A 12,442-nucleotide genomic window follows, 5' to 3' on the forward strand; every position below is an offset into this window, starting at 1 on the left:
GCTCCTCAAAGATATGCTGTCTCTGGGTGACGCACCGCTTACTGATCAGGCACACAGGGTGCTGCAGAGACGCCCAGAGGATACAGAACACACTTCGCCACTTGTTGTGCAACTCGCATCTTCCCCAACATCAGAAAATGCAGAGCAGCATTTAACAGAGCAGAGGGATACTTCGGGACAAGCCAGGAGTTTGGTATGTTGTATCCAGTGAAGCTGAGAGTGACGTTCAAAGGCACTGAGACTGTGTTTACTGTCCCAAGGAAAGCCTGCAAGTTCCCCAAGCTTCATTTTGGCACAGGCAAAGAGGATACAGAAGATCCTTTGATGACAATGCTGCAAATGCTGGGATTAGAACTTGGTGGTAAAGTAGAGCAAGGTACTCTGGATAATGGCATAACATTTAGTCACTTAATGTGTATATGTTTTTGTTTATTTCTTGTTTAACTGTCTATAAACATAGCGGGCTCTAGTTTCCCGGCGCAGCGCGGGGTGGCGCAGTGAGGCGAACCCCGCGCAGAGCTAGTTTCGACCGGCGAAGCGGCAGAGGCGGACAGTGTCCAAGTTTCGCAGGCGGAGGTTCGCCGAGATGGGAGTGGCAGCGCAGCGGGGGGAGGTGTCGACAGATTCGGCTTGGCGCAGTGACAGTTTCGTGCCAAAAGGCTTCGCCGAGGTGCGCCAAAAGCTCGCAATCTGAAACCACGTCTACTTTCAGCGCAAGGCGGAGCGGAGCCGGCGCAGTGGAAGTTTGGCTGCCTGGCGCACATTACCAAAACCTCACGATCAGCACAAACGGTGCCAATCTCCTTTGATCTGACATCAGCTGTGACGGGACAGTTGATATGGAGATATATGTATGTGCTGATTGTGATCGTAGCATTGAATAGTGTTTTTTCCGGTATTTATTGCATCGTTCATGTGCCTGACAATTCCGGAAGCCTGCCTGTGAGGTTTTGGTGACGTGTCCGCACTGCTCGCCGGTCTCCGCTCCGCGCCTGTCTCCTGAGCTCCGCTCCGCCTGCGGCAATAGACCTCCATGTCAGCTGTGTAAACTTTCATTACGCCTTCACGCAGCGCATTTTAAAGGCGAGGACAGGGGCTCATTTGATTGGTTACATGTGAATCGGCTGTGTCAAACCCACTCCACGCCTTCTCTCCTCCCCTCCGCCGGTAGGAGGGACGGCGGAGTACTTGCCCCACCGAGAACGGCGTGCCAAACTTGGAAAATCCGCCTGGCCACACCCAGTTGGCGAAGCGCATCTGCGCTACGCCCCCGCCTCGCCTGGTCTGCGAAACTAGAGCCCAGCATGTCTTGTTAATGGAGGGACTGATGGCAATGTCCTGCAGACATCCAGTGGTAGACATATAGCCTATTGTTTTCTCTATAACTTTCTTAGAGGGGTCACACATTACTTTGCAAATTATTCTTAGTATAAGCAAGACAATGAGTACTTTATTTGAAGGGCAGAGGGAGATAGTAGGGGAAATGTTCTCTTTGCCCATGGATTTGCCCTCATTTTACAAACATGTTCTAGTTCAGATTCTTGACATTTCACAGACCAATTTAATAATAAGAGTAGATCTGAATCTTGTTTAAGACCCATATCTGGACCATTCGTCACCTTGTAGAGCACCAAACTCCAACTCTCGCATTTTCATGAGGGAATACTTAATAAAACACTCCAATTTGGTTGAAATCTTGAGGATTTTTCACCCACAAGAAAGAGCCGAATGTGTACACTCGAATTGACTACTCCTTGATGGATGCCAAATTGTTGCCATAGACTGGTAACATAAAATATTACAGTACAGTAATTTCAGACCACACCACCATCTCTTTGTCTTTAAATTTAGATCATTTGACTTAATCTGAAAAGACATGGAGACTTGATCCACAACTGCTGAAAGAGCCAAAGTTCAAATTAATGCCAAAGTACATTAAAGAACAAATCTCATTTTTCCTGGAAATGAAGGACCTTCCTGAGACATCTCCATCAATATTATGGGAAGTTGTTACTGATACATCATTTGAGAGGATGCATTGTATCTTTACACACCGTGAGGAAGAAAAGAAAATAGGCAGAGTTTGGTGAATTGGGAACAACAAATTCATAGTTTGGATAAAAAATAATGTTGCACACCACTCTAAAAAAAAAAAAAAGAAAAGAAAAGAAAAGAAAAAAAAACATTAAAAAAAAAATCTCTCCCTTGCATTCTTTAAAAAAAAAAAAAAACAACAACAACAGCATATTTTGAGTTTGGTGGAAAACCTCGCAAGTCATTAGCTAGACAATTAAGGAAAATAGAAAGTGACCATACAATTAACAAGGTGATATCATATGATGAGACATGTTAACATCTCAAAAAGACATCAGTCACAGATTCAAACAATTTTATGAATCACTTTACTCCTCTGAGCCATACAGCATGATTCAGTTATACAAAAGTTTCTTGACAGCTGTAACTTTCCAACCCTAAATCAGGAAGACAGAGATTTCCTGAACGCAGATCTCTCATTTTCAGACATACAACTTACAATTAAAACATTGAAAAGTGGAAAGGCAGTTGGGTCTGATGGTAATCCTGGTGATCTTTTTTTTTTTTTTTTTTTTTTTAAGAATTAAGTCATCTCCTTTAACCTTACTTGTTAAAATGTACACGCAAGCCCAGATTACACCCTGCCACCCACTCTGAAGGAAGCCATTATAACAGTTATACCTCAAAGGGGAAAAGATCCAGAGGAAGTAATTAGTTACAGACTGATATCCCTCTTGACATATGATCAAAAGATACTTGCCAAAACTCTGGCTTCAAGACTCAGCTCTCTAATTGGTAAACTTATCCATCCTGACCAGACAGGCTTCATACCAAACAGGCATTCATGCTTTAATCTAAGACACCTTTTCAATATAATTTACTCAGAATAAGAGGACAAATGATCTTCCTGTCCTCTCTCTAGACACAGAGAATGCTTTCAACCAATTGGAATGGCCTTTTTGCTGCCCCGAGAAGATATGATGTTGGCAAGCGATTTGAAAAATGGCTAAAAATGCTCTATCATGAGCTTTGTGCTAGAGTCGTCACTAATATAAGATTCTTTCTCCACCACTGCACATGAGAATGAGACTGTTCCTTATCTCTTTATCAATGATTTTTGCTTTGACCTTTGAGCCTCTTGCTCAAGTCATCAGTTCCAATCCCCACATACATGGATACAGTACAAAAGATATACTAAGTAAAATCTCACTACATGCAGATGACATCCTGCTGTACATAGGAAGTTTATTGTCATTGTAATTTCTACAACAAAATTGAGTTTGGCACTCATAAAAGCAGCAAGGCAGAAGATTAAAAGATAAAAAATTTTTGGGGGGATTTTTATATTTCTTTTGTAAAGTGTCTTTAAGTTCTTTGAAAAGCTCTATATAAATAAAATGCATTATTATTATTATTATTATTAAAAGTATGCACAACAAAAGACTATTAGGTCTATAAAATGGTGTAATTATCAGAGAGATGTAGTCTGACAAGCCGAGGTATGGAGCTTTTAGTGCAGCTTTGTATGCTCCCGACATGTTTGTGTACACCTCGTCCAGATTTTTTTTTTTTTTTTTTTTTTTTGCCTCTGGTCAGGAAGATTACATTTTTGTGGAGCTTGGGCAGCACTGCCTTCAGTTCTGCAGGGAACCCCTCAACTGTCCCCTCTACTTTAAATTCAGCTTTTGCACAGTGGAAAAATTTGGGTACGCAGACTGTTGGAAACTTCGCTGTGGATGGGAGTTTTGTCTCCTTCAGTCATCATAAGGTCCAGTCTGGTCTCCATAGCAACAACCTCTTAACATACTTGCAGATCAAGGATTATGTTAGAAAGTACGTAACCACTCGAGGGAAAATAGAACCAGCAAAGTTTGTCGAACCCTTTAAGTTGGGAGGCAGGGAAAGACGTCTGTTTTCTCTACTCTATAACTCTTTATCAGTCAGAACCTCACCTTGTGTGTAGAGCATAAAATCACACAGGAACTTAGTACAGAGGCAGATGGTGATTTTTGGGATTAGGCTGTCTATCACATACACAAATGTTCTGCCAAGACTAGGCACTGTCTTATTCAGTTCAAGATTAAGGGGTTAGTTGTTTACAAGTCCAGTTTTTTTTTTTTTAACTCTCTCTTTTTTGTTCTTCTTTCTTCTTTAGGTTCACTTATTAAGTTGTCCTGTATCAAGCAAGATCACAAAACAGGCTGCAAAGTAATCACACCAGGCAAATTCACCCGTCTAATTGTGTCCACTAATACTGCTATTGTTGCAGAATCAAAAAATATAATTATTAGCTGTCCATACAGAACACCTGGAACTTGTATAGATACATTTAATCAGAAAATAGACAGCATGTTTGGTAATGTAAGCAACAAGGTACACATATTTTGTGGGGACCTCAATTTGAACCTCCTGAACCCCCATGGGAATGCTAAAATAACAGATTTCATAAATGCAGTGTACAGCAATAGTTTATTCCTAGTTATCACCAAACCAAGCAGAATTACAGTAGATACAGCTACTTTGATAGATAACATATTTATAAATGCAATAGAATGTTACACCACAGCTGGATTACTTCTAAATGACATCTCTGATCATCTACCCGTCTTTGGAATTTTTCAACAACTTCTAAAAAAGGAAACTAATATAAATACACACAACCATATATTGAGTAGATGCAGAACACCGGGAGCTGTCTCTGCCCTTGAGGCGGACCTAAACTCACAAAATTGGAACAACGTTTTTGCTACTAAGGACCCAGATCAGGCCTATGAGGTCTTTCTGTCCACCCTACTTAAACTCTATGACAAGCATTGTCCACTAAGAACATCTACAAATAAAAATAAAACCAGACAAGATAGGCCATGGATCACAAAAGGCTTTGAAAATGCATGCAGAAAGAAAAACTTATTATACAAACTATTTATGAAGCATAGAACGAAGGAAGCAGAAAATAGATATAAAACGTATAAAAATAAGCTAATAAGTATTATAAGAGTAAAAAAGAAGGAGTATTACCACAAGCAATTATAACAGCATAGGAGTAACATCCAAGGGACTTGGAAAATAATTAAAAAAGGTAAAGTAAAAGCTGACTATCCAAACCAATTTATCAAAGATAATAAAATTATAATTGAAACAAAGTAAATAGTCAATGAATTCAACAACTTTTTTGTGAATGTGGGACCTACTCTAGCAAGTGAAATTGTGGAGCCAAGAGACACCGACGGCCTTAATGAAAAAAATATCAGAACGAATCCTTGTTCTATATTCATTAAAAAAGTACATGAAAATGAAATCCTGGAAGTTGTTGGAAAATTCCAAAACAAAAGGTCTTCAGACCACACAGATATAGACATGATGCTTGTTAAAGAAATAATAAATAGTATAGTAACACCACTCACCTACATCTGTAATCTATCCTTTCTAAGTGGCATTTTCCCAAGCAATATGAAAACTGCTAAAATAATTCCGATTTTTAAATGTGGAGACAAACATCAGTTTACAAATTACAGACCTATCTCTCTGCTCTCTCAATTTTCAAAGATTTTAGAAAAACTGTTTGTAGCCAGGCTTGACAATTTCATTGAAAAACACAACTTAATCAGCGTCCATCAGTTTAGATCAAATAGGTCCACCTCAATGGCAGTCATGGATCTGGTGGAACAGATATCAACGGCAATAAATGATAAGTTATATACAGTAGGGGTATGTATTGACCTAAGAAAGGCATTTGACACGATCCACCATGGTCTGCTTTTGAAAAAAATGGAAAGATACGGTGTCAGAGGAATCGCAAATAAATGGCTTAAAAGTTATCTTAGTGAAAGACTACAGTATGTACATATGAACAGTGTCGATTCTGACATGAAACACATTTCATTTGGAGTCCCTCAAGGCTCGGTACTGGGTCCAAAACTGTTTAGAATGTACATAAATGATGTTTGTAATATATTAATAAAAATGAGCTGTGTTTTGTTTGCCGACGACACCAGTCTGTGCTGCTTTTTGGTCTGTTCTCTCTATTTCTCTCTATTTCTCTCTATGAAAGTGAAAGAAAATTGCATTGTATTAATTTACTTTTAAATGACCAAATAAAACTACTACTACTACTACAACTACAACTACTGCTTGTTTTTGACACTGACAGGCCAAGATTGTGATTATAAGTGTCTGACAACATCATGGAAGATGGGAAATGGTACAGAGTGAGGAAAAGATTAGGTGTAGGCCAAAATGGTCTCACTTCACACGGGAATTGAACTCCAGTCCAGCACATGAAGCAGTGCACCAAGCCCACTATCCACCCCCACCGCCTCCCTACGTGGATGTTTCAGCTCTTAATACTCTGTCATGTCATGATATGATCTAATTTAAAGGTTAGAGTGTTCAGCAGAGCTCAACTCGGCTAGTTTAGGTGAAAAACTGAATTTAAAAAAATCTCAGAGGTTAAGAGATCTGGGCATCAAGCGCACAACCAAATACACAGAAAAAATGATGCAAGATTAAAAACAGATTAAGGCTAAGATTTTTTTTTTTTCTGGGCGCTTCCTGTCCCTCATGGTTGGATCCTCATTAAAAAGAAAAAGGAAACAAAAAGCAGAACTTGAACTTCACAGATTCTGAGGAGTGCCAGGTTATGGGAAGTTTCAGAAAGTTCCAGATTAGTCCTGACTGTATGCAGCCACATGTGAAAGGCAACATTTTTCATTACAAATCAACACTTTAACCAGGCTATCTGTGGGGATTGTGCTCATTTCCCTTCCAATCTGGAATGATGAGATCTAGTTTTAGAAATGTCTGTATTTACAGCAGAGGGTAGAAATGCAAACATTCCCATTTTCCCATCATTCCTCCTTTCCATCCTGTTAAAGGAGTTGAAAGCCTCTTACTGCTCTGCAGACGCTCAGCCAGCTCCTCCTGCTTCATTCTCCTCAGGAAGTGCAGTGTGATCTGCAGAAAAGCCTCTCTGCTGCTCCTCCTCTGCTCTTCCTCCTCACCGTCCAACACCTCCTCATCTTCCCTCTGCCTCTCTAAGCATTCTGGGTAATCTGGACTCAGAGACCTCTGGAGGTTTTTCAGCTCCTTCTTCACAAAGGTGACCATGTTCTCCTCCAGCAGCTGCAACAGAAAAATCAAAGAATCAGACTTCCACATTAAAATCTGGACACAAAACACCAAATCAAATCCAGGTCAAAGAGGCTGAAAGATGTAAAGAGAGCAGCACGGAGACGATTCTGAGCAGAATGGTTGTTTTTCAGTTGGTATGTTGTTGTGCATTTACACACCATAAATATGGAGGCCAGGTCTGTTTGAGCACTGGGAACCTCTGAGCTCTGCTGGTGGACTCTGGAGGACACACACACACACACACACACACACACACACGCTTTGAAAGAGGAAACTCAGTCAACAGAGTCTGAGGGTTGGAACCAATTCTGTATCTCATGACTGTGAATCTGAAAACAGAAAAAAACCCATCTGTTTTATCATCAATTTGAAATAATTACCCATAATCCACAGAGTGTCGTCCGTCTTTGAAGACAACAAGATGACTCATAGACCAGTCACTCTTCATGGACACACAGCAGGGCTCAGGTTCAGGTCTAGGTTCAGGTCCAGGTTCAGGTTCAGGTCCAGGTTCAGGTTCAGGCCTTCAACACAACACACACAGAGCTTTTCCTGTGAATAATGCTGCTGTGCTGATTTGCCTGCTGAGCTCTGAGATGGAGAACAGTCATGGACAGTCAGAGATCCTCGTCTTACCTCTGAGCTTTGGTCTGGCTGTCATGTTCTCCAGACAGAGTGGTTCTAGAGGCGGGGAACCTTCTCTTCCTCTTCCCAGCCGGTTCCATAGCAGAGCCAACACCTTGACACAAACACAGCGGCTGATTGATGACAACAAGCTTTCCATGACAGGATATACGATATTGATATTTAGTTTCCTGGGGTTACATTTGTGATAATTCTTTTGTCTGGGTGTAATTTATGAACTATTTTTTAAATATATATTCTTTCAAGTGCTAACTAATTTCGTGCTGCATTTCTTATCACCTTTTTTGTGTTTTTTAAAATCCTAATCCATTTGTTCAGGTTTCAAATGGTTAAAACTGAAATAGCAGGCACAGGTGAAAATAGTGTAAAAATAATATAACAGGGCTCTTCACTCTTGGTGAATCAACTGCATCTAAAAACAAACTCCAGTCAAGTTGATCCGAGCTGTCAGACTGGTTCTGTAACTCTGTGCATATTTCATTGATGAAGAGTTGAGATTACATTCTACCTGACTCTGACTTCTGTCACCAAGAAAAAACACATTTAAAACATTTGGGACAAAACTGATTTTCTCGTCAATGTGAGACATCAGTGTTATGACACAGTGAATATTTACACGTGGAAACACAGAAATCAGGTTTGGAAAGACTTCCCAGCCCCTTGTGGTCCCAGTCTGCTCTCAGTCCCCCAGCTCTGAAACACAATGTAGGAGCCTGTTCATCAAACATCTCTAATGATCCCTGGTCGGCTCTTTACCTGCTGAGTCACATCCACATGAAATCCAAGAGACTTTCAGCTTCACCTGGAGAGGAAACACAGAGAGAGAAGACGCTGCTGACTCTCCTGAGACAGTCCTGAGTGTGTGTGTGTGTGTGTGTGTGTGTGTGTGTGTGTGTGTGTACTTGTGATCTGAAGGTGCGGTGACTTCCTCATAAATTCATCAGGTGATATTAAACCAGTCTTGAGGCCACACAAACACTAATAATAATAACCTACAAAAGAAAGAGAAAAGAACATAGAAAGTACAGTTGAGGACAAAATTATTAGCCCCCCTATGAAATTTGAGTTTCTTCAAGATTTTCCCAAGTACTTTTTTAACAGAGCACGGAATTTTCAACATAGCATTTCTTAACATACTAGTTTTCTTTAGAAGGCACAAATTATTTATATTTGCACACCAAAACAGATTTATTTAAGAAAAAACTAAAATGACAAGGGACATTATTATTAGCCCCCTTTAAGAAAAGACCATTTATTAAGTCATTGCACAAACCACTTTTGTGCAATGATGTGCTTTAACTTCACAGGTGATGTGAAGTTAAAGGTGATCAGGTGAATCAGGTGTTTTCACTCAACAATTAAGTTACAACATTGTTCAAAAGCCTCAGTATGGTTTAAAAGCAGGAGAAGGATATGCAAAGCTATCCAAGCCTTTCCAAGTGTCAAGAACTGGAGTGAGAAGTATAATCCAGAAATTCAAAGACAGCCACACAGTACAGAACAAGCCTGGCAGAGGTAGGAAGCAAAAGATTTCAAACACCCTGGAAAGAAAACTAGTGAGAGATGTGTCTAAATAAAACTGTCAGGCAAACAGAGAGTCAGGCAAAAAATGTTCCGTTCAATAGTTGATGAAACTGAGCTCTCTCTGCTTTGGACTGACTAGTGGACTGATGAGTTTCTTGAGCAGTTTTGCAAGCGTGATGCAGACGGTCATGAAAAGAGCTTACATAATCTAACACATTGTGTTAAACACGCTCAGCCGTCTGATAGCCATTTATTTTTTAAAAAGCATAAACCTAAAGGTCTGTGCACCGTATGACCAAAGATGAGATCCACCAGGCTGAAACTGAGGGACTCCTGGGTTGATTCCCTCACGGCAAACAGCAAGAGTGAGAGACTCTCATCCCACTCTTTGTCTGATTGGAGGCAGAACTTTGGGAGTATCTGGATGGTATGAACTGGATTTCTGATGCTTTACCCTGAGCTCTGACATGACCTGCGAAAACATTTTCAACATGAAGTTAGACCCCTGATCGGTCTGGACACATGTTGGCAGTCTGCAAGTGGAGAAAATTTTGACCAGAGCCTTCACAGCAACTTTGGATTTAATGTGGCACGGCCTGTGGATAGCGCCTAGCAGCACACATTATTGTCAAGATCATTTTCAAGACAAAATAGCTTAAGACTGATTTAGTATTTTTTTTTTATTATTTTCATTTGAAAATATATTTGTTGTTCCTTAGTCAACCATTCTGTTCCAGCAGTCCTGTGTGTTTTATGTGTGGGCTGGAGGTCTTCCTGCTCTTACTGCCAATCTCGTTATTGAACTTAGTGAATTAGTGACCCAGAACCTTGAACAAACTGTACTGCACAGAGCTGTGAGATTGTGAGGTGATATACTTTGAGAATCCCAGATTTTGACATTGCATGGTCAGGCACAGCTGAGACTGAGCCCAGGACCAGCAACACCGGTGTTAATACATGGTTATACACATGCAGGTAACACTAACATAGCAACTTAGCAAAGAGTCTTAATTGTTTGCATTCCCTTGGGGCATCTGCAGTAACTTGTAACTTGTATTGTCAGAGTTTTCTCCAGTTTCAGAGCAGCGGGTTTAAACTGATCAGAGATGGCTCAGGGTCTCTGAGGGTAAGGTTAGGGCAAGGGGCCTGGGCCTGTTGGAAATGATCCGCCTGCTTCAGAGACATTTTCAGCTCTGCTTTAAACTGCTGCCTCTCCACCTGCAGCTCCATCTATCTCACATAATGGAATGACAAGGAAACAGCGCCCTCCACTGGCTGAAAAGTAACACTGTAACAAAAACACAGTAACAGCTCACCAGACTGCTCAGACACATGGAGCTGCAGGCCTGGAGAAGCACTGCAGCTTCAGAGCAGCAGTTTCAGACAGAGCTGGAAATGATTTACAGCTGGTCCAGATCCTTAACCCAACCTTCACCCCCCAGAAACATGCCGAGACTGAACCGTCTCTAAACAGTTTAAGAGCGTTGGTCCAGAACTGTTGGTGTAAACCTGCACATGCTGAGACTGTGGGACTGAAACTGTTGGCCTCCACAGCATCGAGCAGCAGGTCTGGAGAAGCCCTGCACTTCTAGACCATTTCACACACACATGAATGCAGTTTACAGGGGAGCAAAGGGGACATGTTCACCCTCATTTTTGCAAATGACCATTATGTCCTAAACACACACACACACACACACACACACACACACACACGGCTTAATGCAGTGGGGGTGTCAAGGAGACGGCACATAGAAATCATAAAGAAAATCCCACACACCGTCTCAAACTCGCAGCTTGAACTTTATTAAACAAGATGACGTTACAGTCTGCTCAGGATCTTCCTCAGGTGTGAGCAGCAGGTGACTGATATGTTCTCATGAGGGGCACAGTCACCTGTCAAAGAAATCTGAAGCACCACAGAGGTTTATTATCAACATGAGTAGTAGTAGTAGTAGTAGTTTTATTTGGTCATTTGAGAGTGAGTTAATACACTACAATTTTCTTTCAGTTTCTTAGAAAGAACAGACCAAAAAGGTGTAGGCTGAAGCCTAAGCTTATTGTGCCTACTCTTTAGACCCTTAAATATCTTCTTACTAGAAAATACAACAACACAATCAGAACAAGAACTGAAAACAAACAGTAAACAGAGACTAACACAAAACAAAACAAAACACAACAAAACAAAACACAACAACAACAAAAGAAAAAAAAAAACAAAACAAAACAACTAAAAGGAAATGAAACAATATATCACTGGAATTTACAAGACAAGAGAGAAATACAGAAAAGTACTAGAAACTAGCCTTTACGTTATGTATATCACACTATTGCTCTATATCTGGCTATTATATTTGATCTGTACACCTTTTTAAATTTATTTATTGAACTACAATTTTTCAATTCATTATCTAGTCCATTCCATATTTTTACCCCTATAACCGATACACATCTATATTTGTTATTTATTCTTGCATTAGTTTATGATTAACGGAATACACAGTCAAATATATGTATCAATAACATATAGCATTACAATATATATATAAAAAACAAACATCTCAGAATATTTCCTATGATTAAACTATAAACCCTCATAGAACAGAACCTGTCAAGTCGTCAGATATAAGCATCAAGAAAAACAGGAAAATCACGGCTATTCTGGAGCCTGCAGGGCTGGCTGCTCGCTCCGTAGCACTGAGCGTTTGTTTGGAAGTTCATGACAGCTCCAAGAGCAACAATGATCATAAACAAGACAATCAAAAAATACATGATGACTCCACGATTTTGGCCTCTAGGTGGCAGACCGACCTGTTCTATGCCAATGAAACCTAGACTAGAAATATGACTGGAGTCACTGAGGTGGACAGCTACTGGATCTTCCTGTCATTCGTCCAGACGCTACTTTTGTGTTCACTGCTTCACTGTTTGAACTTTGTAGATGTTTCAGTGACATGTACCAGGCCACAAGGAGCAGCAGATAAATCACATGGTGGAGGCTCAGGTGATGCTGCTGCCAACAGGACACGATTTCCCTGCATGTGGCCATGAAAACATGACGTGGTGTGTGTGTGTGTGTGTGTGTGTGTGTGTGTTTCTCCACACAGGA

General features: G+C 40.6%; 1 protein-coding gene across 1 annotated transcript in view; it reads right to left on the reverse strand.

Moving 5' to 3' along the window:
• Nucleotides 1–6,945, reverse strand: part of LOC115356555 (NLR family CARD domain-containing protein 3-like) — a gene marked incomplete at its 5' end in the record, with an annotated part of 38,304 nt that extends 31,359 nt beyond the window's left edge. Inside the window, one exon of the mRNA XM_030047769.1 lies at nucleotides 6,927–6,945. Coding sequence (XP_029903629.1) covers nucleotides 6,927–6,945 — 19 coding nt within the window. The remainder of the gene's footprint in view (nucleotides 1–6,926) is intronic.
• Between the last annotated feature and the right edge of the window lie 5,497 nt (nucleotides 6,946–12,442).

Source organism: Myripristis murdjan, chromosome 24 (genome assembly GCF_902150065.1).
Source record: "Myripristis murdjan chromosome 24, fMyrMur1.1, whole genome shotgun sequence".
NCBI classification, from domain to species: Eukaryota; Metazoa; Chordata; class Actinopteri; order Holocentriformes; family Holocentridae; genus Myripristis; species Myripristis murdjan.